The sequence below is a fragment of the Pseudophryne corroboree genome, chromosome 5, assembly GCF_028390025.1.
Source record: "Pseudophryne corroboree isolate aPseCor3 chromosome 5, aPseCor3.hap2, whole genome shotgun sequence".
Classification (NCBI taxonomy): domain Eukaryota; kingdom Metazoa; phylum Chordata; class Amphibia; order Anura; family Myobatrachidae; genus Pseudophryne; species Pseudophryne corroboree.
In genome coordinates, this window is record NC_086448.1 from 541,152,108 (window position 1) to 541,174,384 (window position 22,277).

A 22,277-nucleotide genomic window follows, 5' to 3' on the forward strand; every position below is an offset into this window, starting at 1 on the left:
ATCTGTTGGACAAGTGGTCCGGATCGCATCTTCAGATGCATCGGCTGATAACCCTGTCTCCAAGGACCAGGGTGTCGCTGTTGTGGTGGCTGCAGAGTGCTCATCTTCTAGAGGGCCGCAGATTCGGCATACAGGACTGGGTCCTGGTGACCACGGATGCCAGCCTTCGAGGTTGGGGGGCAGTCACACAGGGAAGAAACTTCCAAGGACTATGGACGAGTCAGGAGACTTCCCTACACATAAATATTCTGGAACTAAGGGCCATTTACAATGCCCTAAGTCAGGCAAGACCCCTGCTTCAACACCAGCCGGTGCTGATCCAGTCAGACAACATCACGGCGGTCGCCCATGTAAACCGTCAGGGCGGCACAAGAAGCAGGATGGCGATGGCAGAAGCCACAAGGATTCTCCGATGGGCGGAAAATCATGTGTTAGCACTGTCAGCAGTGTTCATTCCGGGAGTGGACAACTGGGAAGCAGACTTCCTCAGCAGGCACGACCTTCACCCGGGAGAGTGGGGACTTCATCCAGAAGTCTTCCAAATGATTGTACATCGTTGGGAAAGGCCACAGGTGGACATGATGGCGTCCCGCCTCAACAAAAAGCTAAAAAGATATTGCGCCAGGTCAAGGGACCCTCAGGCGATAGCTGTGGACGCTCTAGTGACACCGTGGGTGTACCAGTCGGTTTATGTGTTCCCTCCCCTGCCTCTCATACCCAAGGTACTGAGAATAATAAGAAGGAGAGGAGTAAGAACTATACTTGTGGTTCCGGATTGGCCAAGAAGAGCTTGGTACCCAGAACTTCAAGAAATGATCTCAGAGGACCCATAACCTCTGCCGCTCAGACAGGACCTGCTGCAGCAGGGGCCCTGTCTGTTCCAAGACTTACCGTGGCTGCGTTTTTAACAGAAAAGGGCATTCCGGAGAAAGTCATTCCTACGCTGATTAAAGCTAGGAAAGATGTGACCGTAAGACATTATCACCGCATATGGCGAAAATATGTTGCTTGGTGTGAGGCCAGGAAGGCCCCAACGGAGGAATTTCAGCTCTGTCGATTTCTGCACTTCCTACAGTCAGGAGTGACTATGGGCCTAAAATTGGGTTCCATTAAGGTCCAGATCTCGGCTCTGTCGATTTTCTTCCAAAAATAACTGGCTTCACTGCCTGAAGTTCAGACTTTTGTTAAAGGAGTGCTGCATATTCAGCCCCCTTTTGTGCCTCCAGTGGCACCGTGGGATCTCAACGTGGTGTTGGATTTCATAAAAAGTCGCATTGGTTTGAGCCACTTAAAACCGTGGAGCTAAAATACCTCACGTGGAAAGTGGTCATGCTGTTGGCCTTGGCGTCGGCCAGGCGTGTATCAGAATTGGCGGCTTTGTCTTGTAAAAGCCCTTATCTGATTTTACATATGGATAGGGCGGAATTGAGGACTCGTTCCCAATTCCTTCCTAAGGTGGTTTCAGCTTTTCATGTGAACCAACCTGTTGTGGTGCCAGCGGCTACTCGGGACTTGGAGGATTCCAAGTTACTGGACGTAGTCAGGGCCCTGAAAATATAAGTTTCCAGGACGGCTGGAGTCGGGAAAACTGACTCGCTGTTTATCCTGTATGCACCCAACAAGCTGGGTGCTCCTGCTTCTAAGCAGACTATTGCTCGCTGGATCTGTAGCACGATTCAACTTGCACATTCTGCGGCTGGACTGCCGCATCCTAAATCTGTAAAAGCCCATTCCACGAGGAAAGTGGGCTCTTCTTGGGCGGCTGCCCGAGGGGTCTCGGCTTTACAACTTTGCCGAGCTGCTACTTGGTCGGGTTCAAACACATTTGCAAAATTCTACAAGTTTGATACCCTGGCTGAGGAGGACCTTGAGTTTGCTCATTCGGTGCTGCAGAGTCATCCGCACTCTCCCGCCCGTTTGGGAGCTTTGGTATAATCCCCATGGTCCTTACGGAGTTCCCAGCATCCACTAGGACGTAAGAGAAAATAAGAATTTACTCACCGGTAATTCTATTTCTCGTAGTCCGTAGTGGATGCTGGGCGCCCATCCCAAGTGCGGATTGTCTGCAATACTTGTATATAGTTATTGCCTAACTAAAGGGTTATTGTTATGAGCCATCTGTTCGTGAGGCTCAGTTGTTGTTCATACTGTTAACTGGATATAGTATCACGAGTTGTACGGTGTGATTGGTGTGGCTGGTATGAGTCTTACCCGGGATTCCAAATCCCTTCCTTATTGTGTCAGCTCTTCCGGGCACAGTTTCCTTAACTGAGGTCTGGAGGAGGGGCATAGAGGGAGGAGCCAGTGCACACCAGGTAGTCCTAATTCTTTCTTAGAGTGCCCAGTCTCCTTCGGAGCCCGCTATTCCCCATGGTCCTTACGGAGTTCCCAGCATCCACTACGGACTACGAGAAATAGAATTACCGGTGAGTAAATTCTTATTATCCTTTTTCCTGATCCCCATTTCTCCATTATTCTTGGATTTGTTATTATTATTATTATTATTATTATTATTATTATTACTATTACTACCATAGGGTTTGCATACTTATCTGAATCAAGGCCTTAATTCAGACAACTATAAATGTTAATGAAAAGACATGAAGGGCGGTATCCAATTAGCCACCGTTAATTACCCGGCTAATTGTCTCGCCAGGGGGTTATCCAATTAGCCTCGTTAAGCCGGCACAAGCCACGTTTTATCAGGGATTATGTTTCACCTGCCTTAGGCCTTTTGGTACGGGGAGTGGGTGCTGTGGATGGGCGAGGGGGTCCGGATGCGCTGTGGGTGGCGGAGGGGCGGGGGTGCCACGGGTGGGGGAGGGTCAGGTGCGGGGATGTTTGTGGATGGGCAGGGGTTCCGGATACGCTGCGGGTGGGGGAGGGGCAGGTACGGCGGATGGGGGAGGGGGTCCGGAGGTGCTGTGGGTGGTGGAGAAGGGGGTGCCGCGGGTGGGGTAGTTGGTCCAGAACGGTTGCGGGTGGGGAAGGGAGTGCTGCGAATGGGGCCCGGGGGCGCTGCAGGTGGTTGAGGGGCGGGTGCGGGGGTGCCGTGGTAGGGGGAGGGGCGGGGGCGGCAACTGGGGAAGGGGGTCCGGGAGAGCTGCAGTTGGGGCGGTTGCGTGGGTGCAGCGGGTGGGGATGGGGCGTGTGTGGGGGTGCCGCAGGTGGGGAAGGGGCGAGTGCGAATAAGATGCCCTGTGGAGGCCTCCCCAGCCCAAGTGACCGGGCACCACCATTGTCCACAGCAGAATGGCACCAAATATGGAGGAAGCTACATAGAAGGTGTGACCCTCCCTGCACCCAGTGCTGCAATGTGTGAGCATCCTCAGCCCCCAGACAGCCTTGTAAGTAAGCCGCAGCATCCCCCACTCCCTCTCTTTGGGAGGGGGGGTGCTGCGTGACTGGTGGGAAGGGTGTGAGCTGGCACCAGAGAGAGGGGGTAGGGCAGCGCCTGTGTGACACCTCCACCTCCTCTGCTGCTGGTGTTTTTTTCACCCCACACCACTCCTTCCCCCCCCCCCCCCTCCCCGCAGACGCAGGAGGGGGGGGCTCTTGACGGGGAACCTGCTGCACCAGAAGAAGGTGTGGATGGGCTCTGCGAAGGTCAGGGGCCGCACCGTCCCTTCTGCAGCAGGTGTGCGGGAGCCGGGGCCTCTATGGGCGTACAGGGTTTACAGACCAGTGAGGGGTACTGCTGCTGTGCATTGCTCTATAGCACGCTGAGCAGATGGCGGCGGAGCGCTGTGATTGTGCTGCGACTGTTACGCGGCACCGCCGTTGCTGCTGCTATCCCCATTGCGAGGGCGGGTACAAAGCGGGGCTCACTGCCAGGGGACGGAGCGCACAGGCATCTTACTGGACTCTCCAGTAGTGTCCGGCAGCGTCTCCCTGTGTGAGCAGGGACGCAGGTGCTAGTTGCACTGGCGGCCAATCACAGCGCACCCTTCAGCCATGTGCCAATAGCTGGCGGCTGGGGGCGGTGCTTGTACGGAGCTTTAACATGTGTCCTATAGCTGGCAGCAGGGGGGGGGGGGGGGTGGGGGTGCTTGGACGGAGCTTTTAACCTGCTGCTGCTGTCTCCCCTGCGCTCACTATGTATGTACTGTTATCACCATGTACTGTTATCTGTTCTCCTATGCTTCTCCTAAATATTTGGCCAGTGTTTTCCTATTTTCTCTGACGTCCTAGTGAATGCTGGGTACTCCGTAAGGACCATGGGGAATAGACGGGCTCCGCAGGAGACTGGGCACTCTAAAAGAAAGATTAGGTACTATCTGGTGTGCACTGGCTCCTCCCTCTATGCCCCTCCTCCAGACCTCAGTTAGAATCTGTGCCCGGCACGAGCTGGTTGCACACTAGGGGCTCTCCTGAGCTTCTAGAAAAGAAAGTATTTGTTAGGTTTTTTATTTTCAGTGAGATCTGCTGGCAACAGACTCACTGCTACGTTGGACTTAGGGGAGAGAAGCAAACCTACCTGCTTGCAGCTAGCTTGGGCTTCTAGGCTACTGGACACGATTAGCTCCAGAGGGATCGAACACAGGGCCCGACCTCGATAGTCCGTTCCCGGAGCCGCGCCACAGTCCCCCTTGCAGAGCCAGAAGACGGAAGAAACCGGAGGAAATCGGCGGCTGAAGGCTTCGGTCTTCATTAAGGTAGCGCACAGCACTGCAGCTGTGCGCCATTGCTCCCTATGCACACCACACACTCCGGTCACTGATGGGTGCAGGGCGCTGGGGGGGGGGGGGGCCTGGGCAGCAATTAGAGTACCTTACATGGCAAAAAGCACATAATACAGTCTAATAAACTGTATATGTGCATAATCCCCCGCCATAAAAGTATATAAAAAAGCGGGAGAAGTCCGCCGAGAAGGGGGCGGGGCTATCTCCCTCAGCACACCGGCGCCATTTTCTCTTCACAGCTCCGCTGGAAGACAGCTCCCCTGCAGTTTCCAGGCTCAAAGGGTAAAAAAGAGAGGGGGGGCACTAAATTTAGGCGCAAACTGAGTATATTAAGCAGCTATAGGGAAAATTCACTTTTGTTAGTGTAAATCCCTGTTTATATAGCGCTGTGGTGTGTGCTGGCATACTCTCTCTCTGTCTCCCCAAAGGACTTTGTGGGGTCCTGTCCTCAGTCAGAGCATTCCCTGTGTGTGTGTGCGGTGTGTCGGTACGGCTGTGTCGACATGTTTGATGAGGACGCTTACGTGGAGGCGGAGCAGGTGCCGATAAGTGTGATATCGCCCCCTGCGGGGCCGACACCTGAGTGGATAGATATGTGGAAGGTATTAACCGACAGTGTCAACTCCTTACATAAAAGGTTCGATGACGCAACTTTGGGACAGCCGGCATCTCAGCCCGCGCCTGCCCAGGCATCTCAGAGGCCGTCAGGGGCTCAAAAACGCCCGCTACTTCAGATGGCAGACACAGATGTCGACAGGGAGTCTGACTCCAGTGTCGACGAGGATGAGACAAATATACAATCCACTAGGGCCATCCGATGCATGATTACGGCAATGAAAAATGTGTTGCACATTTCTGACATTAACCCGGTTACCGCAAAAAAGGGTATTATGTTTGGGGAGAAAAAGCAGCCAGTGACTTTTCCCCCATCTGATGAGTTAAACGAATTGTGTGAAGAAGCGTGGGGTTCACCAGATAAGAAACTAGTAATTTCTAAGCGGTTACTAATGGCGTACCCTTTCCCGCCAACGGATAGGTTACGCTGGGAGACATCCCCTAAGGTGGACAAGGCGCTCACACGCTTATCAAAAAAGGTGGCACTGCCGTCTCAGGATACGGCCGCCTTAAAGGAGCCTGCAGATAGAAAGCAGGAGGCTATCCTGAAGTTTGTGTATACACACTCAGGTACTATACTGAGACCTGCTATTGCTTCAGCATGGATGTGCAGTGCTGCAGCAGCGTGGTCTGATTCCCTGTCTGATAACATTGATTCCCTTGACAGGGACACTATATTGCTAACCATAGAGCATATTAAAGACGTAGTCTTATATATGAGAGATGCACAGAGGGACATTTGCCGGCTGGCATCTAGAATTAATGCGATGTCCATTTCTGCCAGGAGAGTATTATGGACTTTGCAGTGGACGGGTGATGCTGATTCTAAAAGGCACATGGAAATTTTGCCTTACAAGGGTGAGCAATTGTTTGGGGACGGTCTTTCGGACCTCGTATCCACAGCAACAGCTGGGAAGTCGACTTTTTTACCTCAGGTTCCCTCACAGCCTAAGAAAGCACCGTATTATCAAGTACAGGCCTTTCGGCCTCAGAAAGGCAAGCGGGTTAGAGGCGAAAAAGAACAAAAATCCTCCCCTGCTTCCACTAAGTCCACCGCATGACGCTGGGGCTCCACATGTGGAGCCAGGTGCGGTGGGGGCCCGTCTCCGGAACTTCAGCGACCAGTGGGTTCGCTCACAGGGGGATCTCTGGGTTCTATAAGTGGTATCTCAGGGATACAAGCTGGAGTTCGAGACGTCTCCCTCTCGCCGTTACCTCGAATCAGCCTTGCCAGCTACTCCCCAGGACAGGGAGGTAGTACTGGCGGCAATTCACAAGCTGTACCTCCAGCAGGTGATAATAAAAGTTCCCCTCCTTCAACAGGGACGGGGTTACTATTCCACAATGTTTGTTTGGTTCGGTGAGACCCATTCTAAAATTGAAATCCTTGAACGCTTATATAAGGAAGTTCAAGTTCAAAATGGAATCACTCAGGGCGATTATTGCAAGCCTGGAAGAGGGGGATTACATGGTATCACTGGACATCAAGGATGCTTACCTACATGTCCCCATTTACCTACCTCACCAGGAGTACCTCAAGGTTGTGGTACAGAACTGCCATTACCAATTCCAGACGTTGCCGTTTGGTCTGTCCACGGCACCGAGGGTGTGTTCCAAGGTAATGGCCAAAATGATGATACTCCTTCGAAAGAAGGGAGTTATAATTATCCCGTACTTGGACGATCTCCTGATAAAGGCGAGGTCCAAGGAGCAGTCGTTGATCGGAGTAGCACTATCTCAGGAAGTGCTACAACAGCACGGCTGGATTCTGAATATCCCAAAGTCGCAGCTGGTTCCTACGACGCGTCTGCTGATATTGGGCATGTTTCTGGACACAGAACAGAAGAAGGTGTTTCTCCCGGAGGAGAAGGCCAAGGAGTTGTCATCTCTGGTCAGAGACCTCCTGAAACCAATACAGGTGTCGGTGCATCATTGCACGCGAGTCCTGGAAAAGATGGTAACTTCTTACGAAGCAATTCCCTTCGGCAGGTTCCATGCAAGGAATTTTCAGTTGGACCTGTTAGACAAGTGAGGATCGCATCTTCAGATGCAGCGGCTGATCACCCCGTCCCCGAGGGCCAGGGTGTCTCTGCTGTGGTGGCTGCAGAGTGCTCATCTTCTCGAGGGCCGCAGATTCGGCATTCAGGACCGGGTCCTGGTGACCACGGATGCAAGCCTCCGAGGTTGGGGAGCAGTCACTCAGGGAAGAAACTTCCGAGGACAATGGTCGAGTCAGGAGAATTCCCTACACATAAATATTCTGGGCCTAAGGACCATTTACAATGCCCTAAGGCAAGCAGAACCCCTGCTTCAAAACCAGCCGGTGCTGATTCAGTCAGACAACATCACGGCTGTCGCCCATGTAAACCGACAAGGCGGCACAAGAAGCAGGATGGCGTTGGCAGAAGCCACAAGGATTCTCCGATTGGTGGAGTATCACGTGCTAACACTGTCAGCAGTGTTCATTCCGGGTGTGGAAAACTAGGAAGCAGACTTCCTCAGCAGGCACGACCTCCACCCGGGAGAGTGGGGACTTCATCCAGAAGTCTTCACGCAGATTGTGAACCGTTGGGAACGGCCACAGGTGGACATGATGGCGTCCCGCCTCAACAAAAAGCTAAAAAAGTATTGCGCCAGGTCAAGAGACCCTCAGGCGATAGCTGTGGACGCACTAGTGACACCGTGGGTGTACCAGTCGGTTTATGTGTTCCCTCCTCTTCCTCTCATACCCAAGGTACTGAGGATAGTAAGTAAGAGAGGAGTAAGAACTATACTCGTAGTTCCGGATTGTCCAAGAAGAACTTGGTACCCAGAACTACAAGCATTGATCTCGGAGGACCCATGGCCTCTGTCTCTCAGACAGGACCTGTTACTGCAGGGGCCCTGTCTGTTCTTACCGCGGCTGCGTTTGATGGCTTGGCGGTTGAACGCCGGATCCTAACGGAAAAGGGCGTTCCAGATGAAGTGATTCCTACGCTGTTAAAGGCTAGGAAAGACGCTACCTGAAGTTCAGACATTGTTAAGGGAGTGCTGCATATTCTGCCCCTTTTTGTGCGTCCAGTGGCACCTTGGGATCTCAATGTAGTGTTGGATTTCCTAAAATCACATTGTTTTGAGCCACTTCAGAACGTGGAGTTGAATTATCTCACGTGGAAAGTGGTCATATATATATTTGGCCTTGGCTTCGGCTAGGCGTGTGTCAGAATTGGCCGCTTTGTCATGTAAAAGCCCTTATCTGATCTTCCATAGGGACAGGGCAGAATTGAGGATTCGTCCCCAATTTCTCCCTAAGGTGGTATCAGCGTTTCATTTGAACCAACCTAATGTGGTGCCTACGGCTACTCGGGACTTGGAGGCCTCCAAGTTGCTGGATGTAGTCCGGGCCCTGAAAATCTATGTTTCCAGGACGGCTAGAGTCAGAAATACTGACTCGCTGTTTATCCTGCATGCACCCAACAAGCTGGGTGCTCCTGCTTCTAAGCAGACTATTGCTCACTGGATCTGTAGCGCGATTCAACTTGCACATTCTGCGGCTGGACTGCCGCATCCTAAATCAGTAAAAGCCCATTCCACGAGGAAGTGGGCTCTTCTTGGGCGGCTGCCCAAGGGGTCTCGGCATTACAACTTTGCCGAGCTGCTACCTGGTCGGGGTCAAACACGTTTGAAAAATTCTACAAGTTTGATACCATGGCTGAGGAGGACCTTGAGTTTGCTCATGCGGTGCTGCAGAGTCATCCGCACTGTCCGCCCGTTTGGGTGCTTTGGTATAATCCCCATGGTCCTTACGGAGTACCCAGCATCCACTAGGACGTCAGAGAAAATAAGAATTTACTCACCGGTAATTCTATTTCTCGTAGTCCGTAGTGGATGCTGGGAGCCCGTCCCAAGTGCGGATTTTCTGCAATACTTGTATATAGTTATTGCTTAACTAAAGGGTTATTGTTATGAGCCATCTGTTCAGTGAGGCTCGTTGTTATTCATACTGTTAACTGGGTATAGTTATCACGAGTTGTACGGTGTGATTGGTGTGGCTGGTATGAGTCTTACCCTGGATTCCAAATCCTTTCCTTGTAGTGTCAGCTCTTCCGGGCACAGTTTCCCTAACTGAGGTCTGGGGGAGGGGCATAGAGGGAGGAGCCAGTGCACACCAGTTAGTACCTAATCTTTCTTTTAGAGTGCCCAGTCTCCTGCGGAGCCCGTCTATTCCCCATGGTCCTTACGGAGTACCCAGCATCCACTACGGACTACGAGAAATAGAATTACCGGTGAGTAAATTCTTATTTTCTCCTATATATTTGGGAAGATCTGTGACTTGACTCCGCCCAGCGTTGTGACTGCGCCCAGCGTTAGCAAATGAGTCACAAAGTCACAGATCTGGGCAAATATATAGGAGATGCTTTGCGTATGGTTGATGTTTCGGTGCGGGTTGCCAGCCAAACTCATACTTTTGTTTTAAAGGGGCAATCAGTTACAAGGCATGATTTTGCCTTGTAAGTGATTGCCCCTTTAAAACAAAAGTATGAGTTTGGGTGACATCCTGCACGGCCACCGAACACTGGCGTTCTTCCATACACATTCCATACGTCCCACTGTATATTATGGCTTTTTTTTGTAAAAGAAACAAGAAGAAAAAAGGCCCTTGTCTATAGATCACATTTTCTGGGATACATAAGGAGATAATGTGCCCTGCCTTATGCTAAGTTGTTGACCTTTTTGGGAATCTTAGCAGAAGAGTGTTTTAATCATATTGTAGGTCACTGCAAGTTTGAGTGTGTGACATACCGTATAGTGACCATGCGTGGAAATCCTTCCTGTTGGCTTTTTAAAGTGTTCAAGTCAGTGACTTCTGGTTCTTTTTCTTTCTTTCTTTTTTTTATAAATCTGTGCATAATGATGAAGACTTGTCACAGTTACTCATCCTAGTTTATACGGTCTGTTGCAGACATTCCAGTCAGCAGCATTGTGTATCATTATTTGTTTTCCATGTGTGTATGACTAGTTAAACCACCATTTCACAATTTTTTACTTTCTGCAAGTATCTAATGATTAGGTGTGCATCATTGTGATGAGTATTGAATTGTTCACACTTCCAATAACTATACAATATCTAAAATATATGTGTGCCAAACCAGTTAACATAGTCTATTCCTCGGTTTTGCTCACTAACTAATTTACTAAGTAATCTCAAGATTGTGTAAACTGTTACAGGAGGGATGTCTGCCCACAACTGAGTTTGCATCCACCTCTCTGCTGCTTTTGACAGTGTAGACCACCCATCCTTCTGCAAAACCTCCATTCCCTCAGTCTGCGTAATACTGCCCTCTCCTGGCTGACCACTCTTCTCTCATGACTCTTCCCACTTCCACGTAAGGTGGGTACACACTAGGCGACATGCTCTATGAGTGACGTCGCCTAGTGTTTCCTATCCCGGGCCTGGGGCGGTCGGCGGCAGGGCATACAGACTGAGCAATATGATGACCATATCATATGCTCAGTGACGTCACACCGCAGCCGGGCCGCACAGGCAGCTTTTGAGCGACAGTTCAAATTGAGCTGCATGCAAGGCCGACAGCGAGGGTTGTTAACGACCAGTGGGGCCTCACATCGCTGATCGGCGGCATACACACTTGCCGAGAAAGTAAAAAACGTTGCTCAGGAAGGGTGAAAATGAGCGACATTGTTTACTTTCTCGGCAACTGTATTTGCACCTTAACTGTAGGTGTTCCCCAAGGACTACTTTTGCCCTAGTCAATGCTCAGTGTTGATCATGGTGTTTTGTCACTGGTCGTGGTTCACTTACCACCTAATGTAGAACTGGATCAGTGAGCTTGAGCATTGCACTCTTGTTGGCAGCTCCACACAATAGTTACAGGCTCACTGGAACCTCCGCTGTCATTAGCAATTGCAGCATAGGCAGCTGCGTGCTGTTTGATTGCAGGCATACAAAGCGTTTCCTTCAGGACACTGCTGCCCTGTCAATGTACGTGTTGTCTGCATAAACGCTATTATGAAAATAAGTAGTATTTTAGAATAATATCTCTTTAACTTACAAAGCAACCATTGAGGAATATCTGTACTGAAGTGTAATTACACATCACATCAGCATACGTACATTCTATCTCTCCCTCCCGCCTTTGTGCTCTAATTATCTTGTCCGGCTTTTTATACGGATAAATTCTTCTATTGGCTCCAGAATTGTTTATTTGGCTTCTAAGTTTGGCACGAAATCTGTATACAAATCTGTCTTAAGTATTTTGTGTTATCTGAAGATGCATGCAATAACCTATAATTTGTGATGATTCCTTTCTGAAAATCTGCCCATGTGTCTGCACTTGTCTGTGTATTGAAGTACACATAATTCTAATTGTCTGTCAGTGTCATTACGAGGGTTGTTTGCCTTCAGATGACTTACATATTTCTGGCTTGCTTGCATACGCTCCTGGTAATTTTATTAAATATTTTGCTGCATCTCTCTGTGGTTTTTGCACTTGGACATGTACAAACTACCCTGAGAGAGCCTGCTTATGGCGGAAAGGGCTCTAACCAGTACTTCACATATACACAAAGGGGTACATACCATCTGTGATACGAAATTGTAAGTAGACAAGCCTTTATTCCGTGTGCATATACTTGCGTCACATCCGGCTGCTGGCTGAGTTACACTCCCTCACAGAGGTGTCAGGATCTCTCACTGAGGTATCAGTGGGCTGTTACATGTTTGGACTTAACCTGAATGTTGTTTTTTCCATTGCAGTCCCAGAAATAATTATATCAAAGCATGATATTTTTCTGACATTGATTGAGATGTATTTGCTCAGCTGTATATGCATCGCTTGCTATCTTATTATCCAGGTTTTCTTCTCTCCAGATCTACTTTGGCAAAGCCTGTATGTATAAAATCTCATTAGAGTCTTGAAATGATTTTGCTTTTTGGCTCCATGCTGTTCAGCTGATCTCCAGCCTGTCTAAACTGTGATGAAAGCTTCATTCCTTGTTTTCTTATGACCTCAATTGAGTTCTCTCCATGTCATTTACCCACTTGGCTAGATAGTTTGTGTGAGAAGATAGTTACATCATTTTTTTTAAGCCCTTAATACATTGTTTAAAGGGCCACTGAAACCCAAACTTGAATGTTTTTTGAGATCCAGCATTAAGGTAAAATACATTGCTTAGGATTAGAATTTCAACAATGTTATCCTCTCTCTGCTACAGACAGTAGCAGACAGACATCTTTAGAGCATTTTCCTAATATGATACCATGCCTGTTACAAATCCTGAGGCTGCAGTAAATTGAGCTGCTGTGACCTCGCAGGAATCAACCGATTCACACTCTGCATTTCAGCAAAACACTACCAACGCAATAACGGTTTCTTCAAGAGAAGTGATAACATAGGATGGACCTGGTTAGTGAAATATAAGATCTTCTATTCACAAATTTTTATTCAGCATATTATTCAGGCTATATTATCACTGCAGTTTTTTTACATTTGAAAATTGACTTCTGGTACAATGCAGAAACTTTTTTTTTATCTGACAGATGCAGACCCGAGAGCAGCACCAACATTTCACATACATTTATTACTGTTCTGATTTTAGTGGCCTTTAGTGGAAAAAAAACAAAACATTGTAAATCCACTGTAGGTCATCTACACTGCAAAATCACGTGCATTAGGAGACCTGGTGCATTGTCCTAGAAATAAAAAGCAAAACGATCATGAGTATCCAAGTATACAAATATACCTGAGAGTCCCACAGACCACAGAAAGAGGCACAGTTACTTTAAATGGGGCTGATATACCACCCATACCTAGGGACTGGTGGCTACATCATTATCAGAAAATGAAATATAAAATCCAGTTAACCTAGAAATATGGGTACAGAACAACTCCGGTTCCTAAATGTAAGTATAAACAACATACGGACGGATGTCATTAATTAAACACGCTCCACTGAATTTTTTCTTTTAGCCCATGAGGATGTATAGTATTAAGCTCATGAATCCACGTTGATTCAAACTTGAGCAAACCACCCCTATCCCCACCCCTTAGTGATGGGGGAATGTGGTCAATGATTTAATGTTTGAAAGATGCCAGATAGTGGCTGTGTTAAGAGAAGTGTCGAGCCACTGGTTGGTCCGAAGATTTTCCTGCCGTGGCTAACTTGATAACCAACCGGTGTAACGCCATGCATTCTCGTAATGTTCTGTTTTTTTTGCCCAAATAATAAAGTCAGCATCGACATATAATTAAATATACAATATATGTAGACGTACAGGTGGACATGTCTAATATTATAACTACTGGCAGTGTGAAAATGCGCGAAGGTAGATCCTGTTAACATATGGCCACAAGTGGTACAGTTTAAAACATAGCAGCCTGGGGGCTTTTTTCAGAAAGTTTGAGGTAGAGCTTAAGATCAGCGTGAACCACCACTTCTCTCATATCCTCCCTCTTGTATAGCAAGCCACAGAACTTTTATTTTTAAAACATGGTAAATCTTTATCTGAGGCCACTATGGGCCGTAGGGTCGTAGTGGCTCTTTGGACCACCAGACTCGCCCTATTTTCCAAGGGAAAGTATTACAATTATTCTTCTCTCGAGAACTGAGAAGTTAATTTCTGTGCATGACTAAAGGCTTCTTCTTGATTTTGTCTCTGAAGACTGAATAAGGTATATTCAAATTTGTCAATAATTTTACTCAGCTCATCTCTTAATGTCCCAGGGTCACTTGTTATCCTTGCTACTTGCAGCATTTGTGATTTTGGAAAGGCCTCTTTTAATGGCCTTCAGATGGTAACTAGAGACAGAGTATTTATATCCATAGCCTTTCCATACACCCCTGTATGCAGTGTGCCCTCCTTAGTAGAGACCTGCACATCCAAATAATTTACAGAACTGAATTGATAAATGAGTTTAATACAAGAGGCCATTGAGTTAATGTGATCCATGAGTTGTAAAAAAAATCGTCCACAGTATGAAGAGATCATGACTGTAGCGCGTAAACACCAATATATTTTGCAATCTCAGGTGTGTTGAAAAACATGCGCTGTTCTTTGCCGAACATAAAACCATTGGTGTGTGATGATGCCACTTTACTTCCCATGGCACAACTTGTTTGCTGGAGAAAAAATTGCCCATCGTATATAAAATAATTTCAGGTCAAAGTTATTTCCATTTGTGCCAAGAAGTGACAAATCCAATTGTTTCATCCATTCCTAAGTCAAGAATAGACTTATAGCTTGTAGGCCTTCTTGATGGGGAATAGAAATATAAAGGCTGCAGACATCTATGACGCAGATAAGCATATCTGCCGGTACCTAACCAGTGACCTAAACAGAAGTAAAAGCTGGTTGTATCTTTAATGTAAGATGTTTGCTTCACCACATATGGTTGTAGACCCGCCACCACTCAGCTAATGATAGATCGTAAGATGCTTTTGCTCCTTACAATCTATCGTACGATCCGCAGTTGACCCCAACCCGGATCGACTGAGCATATGTGCAGCACATATGATCAGTTGATGCGACGTGCAACCCGCAGGGACGCACATTGAAATCGTAATCGCACCCAAAACATGCACGATGTGCATTCGATGGGTCTAGTGATGCGTCGATGTCGTGTATATCGACCTAGTGTATGGCCACTATAAGAGCCTTCCAATTTTCTCTGTGATCAATCCACTATTGTGGAGACCTGGTTTCACCAGGTGTCCCATAGTGAAGGGGAGCAAAGATGTCGAACTGCTACAAGCAGTGTAAGTCCATTCTATAAAAATATAAGTGGACTTGTTTTTGTAGGCAGTACATTCACTGCCTGTCAGGGATCTTCTGCCAGATTTGCAACGTAAGAAATATTTGACCAAGACACATTTTTCCACAGCAACTATAATCTCTTGTAATTACATAATTTAAGTAATGCTTTATTGTTGTGCTCTATGAAAAAAAAAATAGCAAAATCCTAAATTTTAATAACATATTGTATAACATATAGGGCGGGATGTAATGAAGTCAGAGTTCGGCGGTCGTGCAGAATGATGCCCAAACTTGGGCGTTTTTTTTAAAGGGGCAATCATGTACAAGGCTAAACCATGTCTTGTACATGATTTCCCCTTTTAAAAAAATAGTCTGAGTTTGGCCAGCATCCCTCACGGCCGCCGAACTCAGACTTCATTACAACCCGCCCTTTGTCTGTACTGCAGATGACGCTTATAATTTTAATGGCTTTAATCATGTGACAAGATTTTTATTGTTTCAAGTGTTAAACATTTTTTACCTAATTTTTTATTTTATTTGTTACTTTGTAGTTTTTAATGGGTCTTGCAAAAAGGACAAAGAAACCTCCCACAGACACAAAAGCAAAGAAGCCACGCCGGGAAAAGAGAGGCATGGTGTTCACAAAGCTGAGAGCCGGAGAGAGTCTACCGCTGCTACACACCATCCTGCTTCTAACACGGGCTCATATGGCAAAGGGCTCACCGCTAACAACCACCACAGTCATCTTAGATCGGCTCAGGACTTAAGGAAACAGGTGAAGAAAACAATCATTTTCCTGTTCATTTATCTAATGTGCGACCGGAACCAACATTTCTCATGTGTAAAGAATGAATATAAATGATGGGGGCAGCCTGGATAGTTAGGAGCCAGCAAATCTGTAGGAAAAATTTTTTTGGCATATTTTCCTAGCAATGACCAGAATTATTTATAGCCAAATTACTACATGTTAAGGCTTGCAGAGTAGTTAATGGAAAAGCTCTGCTTTCCTGTTTCCGGTTATGTCACCCTTTAGCCCTTATATGTAGCTTGTGTCTTTTAAGTTTGTGAAGGACTAATGTGTTTTTTTTGTTTTTTTTTAAATAATGGTGTTGTGGTGTTTTAAAGTTACGGTAATGCTGAACACCGTATTTAAGCTCAAGCTACATACAGTATATCATTTTTGGGGGTTTATTTATCCTTCACATAAGAACAAATTATTTTTTATTTAATTCCTAACTGCATTGGCCACTGCAAGCAAGTTATATTTAGCTATATATATATATATATATATATATATATATATATATTATGTATATTCACTGGATAATATGAAAAGAGTATTCAATTTTATTATAAAACTTAACAGTTCTTCACTGCTTTACTGATGAAGCAGGTTTTTTTGTAATAGGACCACTCACCTGTCGCAGTTATCTAATTGCATCATGCCCCAACTCTCATCAGTGGCTGGTTCTGCAGTTATTTCTCCTAGATGTCTTATTCAATCATGGTCAGCCCCTTAGATAACATTATCACCAATTCACACCGATGGACTGTTCTGGCACTGTTAGAATTAAATTGGGTGTCTTGATGTATATAACTTTTCCTTGTTAAACTTTGGCATTCTGGTCAGCTGTTAGGGTGTGTACACACGGTGAGATTCGGACTTATCCGATTCTCACTGTGCGACGGGGGTCGGGTCGGCACTTAGCCAGTATCGCAAGCACATAATGAGTGTGCTTGCGATCCTGGTTCTGTGCGATTTTGGCTAAGTGTCAATCCTGACTATCTCTTCTATAGAGATAGTCAGGATTGACTTGCCTGCACAGCCTATTTTTTCTGCCGATGCCGACCGCGCGGGGCCGCGCATCGGCATCGGATCGGGATCGCAAGGTGACTGTCACCTTGCGATCTGCACTATCTTTTCATCCGATTCTGACTATATAGTCAGAATCGAATGAAAAAATCTTACCGTGTGTACACACCTTTATTCTGGCAAAAAGTGCTTCTGAGCCCATTCATGTAAAAACTGTTGCGATTTATGGGAAGGTTAGGGCTTAGATTTCTATTAAGTTGGTCAACAATGGCATTCAGCAACATCCTGCGTCTTAAATTATTCACTATTCTATTGGTCTATAAAGAATTACCTTTGTGTCTGCTTTGATTGCATTAGTGGATTTTAATTGAAACCATTTTACTGACCTCACTGTAATAGTGCTCAATGAAAGTACATTGGATAAATGACCCTCTCTCTGTTAGTTTTGCATTAATTCTATAGCCAAACCCTAGCAAAGGCCAGCATTGAATACTGCAGAGGACTGTTTTCATCTGTCTCTAAAACCTTTAACCTCTCCCCTGCTGGAAGGCTTTGCAGAGCTTTCTTGTGAACCTTTGCTGCTCATGAAACCAAGGAAAGCAGACATTAAAAATACTGTGGACTCTCTCCATGTCCAGGTCTACAACCTCAGTGGTCTGTTTTCTAATGAAATAACATACCAATGTATTTTCCCTTCTCCCCCCCCCCCACTTGCCTAACCTGTCCCATATTATTCTATTAACCCTTGTTTTCTGTACCATGAATAGGTAGAATGTAGTAATGCTTTATTGTACACAACCATTTTAAAACCTTATTTTCTCATTCACTTTAATATTTTGTTGCTATATTTGTTCTCCTCCACTCAGTTTAGGACTGTGATGAAATTTGAACTCCACTACGATTTCTTTTATTTTGTCTTTGTTTTACTTACAATAAAAATCCCTGACTTGGTGGAGGAAATTTGCTGAGATTGTGTGAGCTATTTTTATGGAGATTTTACTCATGTCGATTGTCCTTTTCCTATGAAGAGCACACCACTTTCATAGCATAATTGCCAACAGTTTAAAATACGTTCCTGAGAGCCTCTTCTGCTGAGCATGGTGAATGTAAAATCATGTTGTCTTGTTTTGTCTCCATGGTCCATGGTGCTCTATCGACCCTAAAATGAGATGTACACTGCACTTTGTTCAAATTTAATTTCTCTTACGTCCTAGAGCAGAGGTTCTCAAACTCGGTCCTCGGGGGCCCACACAGTGCATGTTTTGCAGGTCTCCTCACAGAATCACAAGTGAAATAATTAGCTCCACCTGTGGACCTTTTAAAATGTGTCAGTGAGTAATTAATACACCTGTGCACCTGCTGGGTTACCTGCAAAACATGCACTGTGTGGGCCCACGAGGACCAAGTTTGAGAACCTCTGTCCTAGAGGATACTGGGGTCCATTTAGTAACATGGGGTATAGACGCAGTGCCGTTTCTAGCGGCGGGCGAGCCGTGCAACCGCACGGGGCGCCCGCCGCGGCACTTTGTTACTCCTTCTCGCCTCTCCCGAGTGCTCCTGCTCGGGGGGGCGGGGCTTCGCGGAATGACGCGTTGCGTCGTGGCGTCACGACGTAAACGCGTCATTCCGCGAAGCCCCGCCCCCCGAGCAGGAGCGCTCGGGAGAGACGAGAAGGAGATAAGCAGGAAGGAGGAGGCGGCCGGCGCGAGGGACGTGAGGCGGCGGGACCGAAGAGCGGGAAGACGTAAGTATTAGACTCTCTCTCTCTCCCCCCCCTCTCCCCCTTCCTTCCCCTCAACTTGAAGCCTGCCTGCCGCTGCCGCACTGTGTAAAATGGGGACACCTGCCTATGGGGATACCTGCCTGCCGCACTGTGTAAAATGGGGGCACCTGCCTGCGTACTGTGTAATATGGGGGCACCTGCCTGTGTACTGTGTAATATGGGGGCATCTGCCTGCGTACTGTGTAATATGGGGGCATCTGCCTGCGTACTGTGTAATATGGGGGCATCTGCCTGCGTACTGTGTAATATGGGGGCATCTGCCTGCGTACTGTGTAATATGGGGGCATCTGCCTGCGTACTGTGTAATATGGGGGCATCTGCCTGCGTACTGTGTAATATGGGGGCACCTGCCTGTGTACTGTGTAATATGGGGGCACCTGCCTGCGTACTGTGTAATATGGGGGCATCTGCCTGCGTACTGTGTAATATGGGGGCACCTGCCTGTGTACTGTGTAATATGGGGGCACCTGCCTGCGTACTGTGTAATATGGGGATACCTGCCTGCCGCACTGTGTAAAATGGGGGCACCTGCCTGCGTACTGTGTAATATGGGGGCATCTGCCTGCGTACTGTGTAATATGGGGGCATCTGCCTGCGTACTGTGTAATATGGGGGCATCTGCCTGCGTACTGTGTAAAATGGGGGCATCTGCCTGCGTACTGTGTAAAATGGGGATATCTGCCTGCCGTGCTGTGTAAAATGGGGATGTCTGCCTGCCGTGCTGTGTAAAATGGGGATATCTGCCTGCCGTGCTGTGTAAAATGGGGATATCTGCCTGCCGTGCTGTGTAAAATGGGGATACCTGCCTGCCGCACTGTGTAAAATCGGGATACCTGCCTGCTGCACTTTGTAAAATGGGGGCACCTGCCTGCGTACTGTGTAAAATGGGGATACCTGCCTACCGTACTGTGTAAAATGGGGATATCTGCCTGCCGTGCTGTGTAAAATGGGGATACCTGCCTGCCGCACTGTGTAAAATGGGGATACCTGCCTGCTGCGCTGTGTAATATGGGGACACTTGCCTGCTGTAATGTGTAAAAAGGGGACTTTTTTATTTTTATTTCTCTAACGTCCTAGTGGATGCTGGGGACTCCGAAAGGACCATGGGGAATAGCGGCTCCGCAGGAGACTGGGCACAAAAGTAAAAAGCTTTAGGACTACCTGGTGTGCACTGGCTCCTCCCCCTATGACCCTCCTCCAAGCCTCAGTTAAGATTTTGTGCCCGAACGAGAAGGGTGCAATCTAGGTGGCTCTCCTGAGCTGCTTAGAGTAAAAGTTTAAATAGGTTTTTTTATTTTCAGTGAGACCTGCTGGCAACAGGCTCACTGCATCGAGGGACTAAGGGGAGAAGAAGCGAACTCACCTGCGTGCAGAGTGGATTGGGCTTCTTAGGCTACTGGACATTAGCTCCAGAGGGACGATCACAGGCCCAGCCATGGATGGGTCCCGGAGCCGCGCCGCCGTCTCCCTTACAGAGCCAGAAGACTGAAGAGGTCCGGAAAATCGGCGGCAGAAGACGTCCTGTCTTCACTAAGGTAGCGCACAGCACCGCAGCTGTGCGCCATTGCTCTCAGCACACTTCACACTCCGGTCACTGAGGGTGCAGGGCGCTGGGGGGGGGGCGCCCTGAGATGCAATAAAAACACCTTTTTTGGCAAAAAATACATCACATACAGCTCCTGGGCTATATGGATGTATTTAACCCCTGCCTATTTTTACATAAAAAAGCGGGAGAAAGGCCACCGAAAAAGGGGCGGAGCCTATCTCCTCAGCACACTGGCGCCATTTTTTCCTCACAGCTCCGTTGGAGGAAGGCTCCCTGACTCTCCCCTGCAGTCCTGCACTACAGAAACAGGGTAAAACAAGAGAGGGGGGGCACTAAATTGGCATATAAATATATACAGCAGCTATATTAGGGAAAGACACTTATATAAGGTTATCCCTGTATATATATATATAGCGCTCTGGTGTGTGCTGGCAAACTCTCCCCAAAGGGCTAGTGGGGTCCTGTCCTCTATCAGAGCATTCCCTGTGTGTGTGCTGTGTGTCGGTACGCTGTGTCGACATGTATGAGGAGGAAAATGGTGTGGAGGCGGAGCAATTGCCTGTGTTAGTGATGTCACCCCCTAGGGAGTCGACACCTGACTGGATGGTCTTATGGAAAGAATTACGTGATAGTGTCAGCACTTTACAAAAGACTGTTGACGACATGAGACAGCCGGCAAATCAGTTAATACCTGTACAGGCGTCTCAAACACCGTCAGGGGCTCTAAAGCGCCCGTTACCTCAGGTCGATACAGACACGGACACTGACTCCAGTGTCGACGGTGAGGAAACAAACGTATTTTCCAGTAGGGCCACACGTTACATGATCACGGCAATGAAGGGGGTTTTGAACATTTCTGATACTACAAGTACCACAAAAAAGGGTATTATGTGGGGTGTGAAAAAACTACCCGTAGTTTTTCCCGAATCAGATGAATTAAATGAGGTGTGTGATGAAGCGTGGGTTTCCCCCGATAAAAAACTGCTAATTTCTAAAAAGTTATTGGCATTATACCCTTTCCCGCCAGAGGTTAGGGCGCGTTGGGAAACACCCCCTAGCGTAGATAAGGCGCTCACACGCTTATCAAAACAAGTGGCGTTACCGTCCCCTGATACGGCCGCCCTCAAGGAACCAGCTGATAGGAAGCTGGAAAATATCCTTAAAAGTATATACACACATACTGGTATTATACTGCGACCAGCAATCGCCTCAGCCTGGATGTGCAGTGCTGGGGTGGCTTGGTCGGATTCCCTGACTGAAAATATTGATACCCTGGACAGGGACAATATATTATTGACTATAGAGCATTTAAAGGATGCATTTCTATATATGCGAGATGCACAGAGGGATATTTGCACTCTGGCATCAAGAGTAAGTGCGATGTCCATTTCTGCCAGAAGAGGATTATGGACGCGACAGTGGTCAGGGGATGCGGATTCCAAACGGCATATGGAAGTATTGCCGTATAAAGGGGAGGAGTTATTTGGGGTCGGTCTATCGGACCTGGTGGCCACGGCAACGGCTGGAAAATCCACCTTTTTACCCCAAGTCACCTCGCAGCAGAAAAAGATACCGTCTTTTCAGGCTCAGTCCTTTCGTCCCCATAAGGGCAAGCGGGCAAAAGGCCACTCATATCTGCCCCGGGGCAGAGGAAGGGGAAAAAGACTGCAGCAGACAGCCTCTTCCCACGAACAGAAGCCCTCCCCCGCTTCTGCCAAGTCCTCAGCATGACGCTGGGGCCTTACAAGCGGACTCAGGCACGGTGGGGGCCCGTCTCAAGAATTTCAGCGCGCATTGGGCTCACTCGCAAGTGGACCCCTGGATCCTGCAGGTAGTATCTCAGGGGTACAAATTGGAATTCGAGACGTCTCCCCCTCGCCGGTTCCTGAAGTCTGCTTTACCAACGTCTCCCCCCGACAGGGAGGCGGTATTGGAAGCCATTCACAAGCTGTATTCCCAGCAGGTGATAATCAAGGTACCCCTCCTACAACAGGGAAAGGGGTATTATTCCACGCTGTTTGTGGTACCGAAGCCGGACGGCTCGGTGAGACCCATTTTAAATCTGAAATCCTTGAACACTTACATAA

The 22,277-nt window shown here is 47.7% G+C and overlaps 1 protein-coding gene across 3 annotated transcripts in view; it reads left to right on the top strand.

The window, feature by feature from the left end:
- Positions 1-22,277, top strand: part of JARID2 (jumonji and AT-rich interaction domain containing 2) — a 365,382-nt gene that overhangs the window by 248,596 nt on the left and 94,509 nt on the right. For all 3 annotated transcript variants that reach the window (XM_063923201.1, XM_063923202.1, XM_063923200.1), the window contains exon 6: positions 15,600-15,823. In XM_063923201.1, the coding sequence (XP_063779271.1) occupies positions 15,600-15,823 (224 nt within the window). The remainder of the gene's footprint in view (positions 1-15,599; positions 15,824-22,277) is intronic.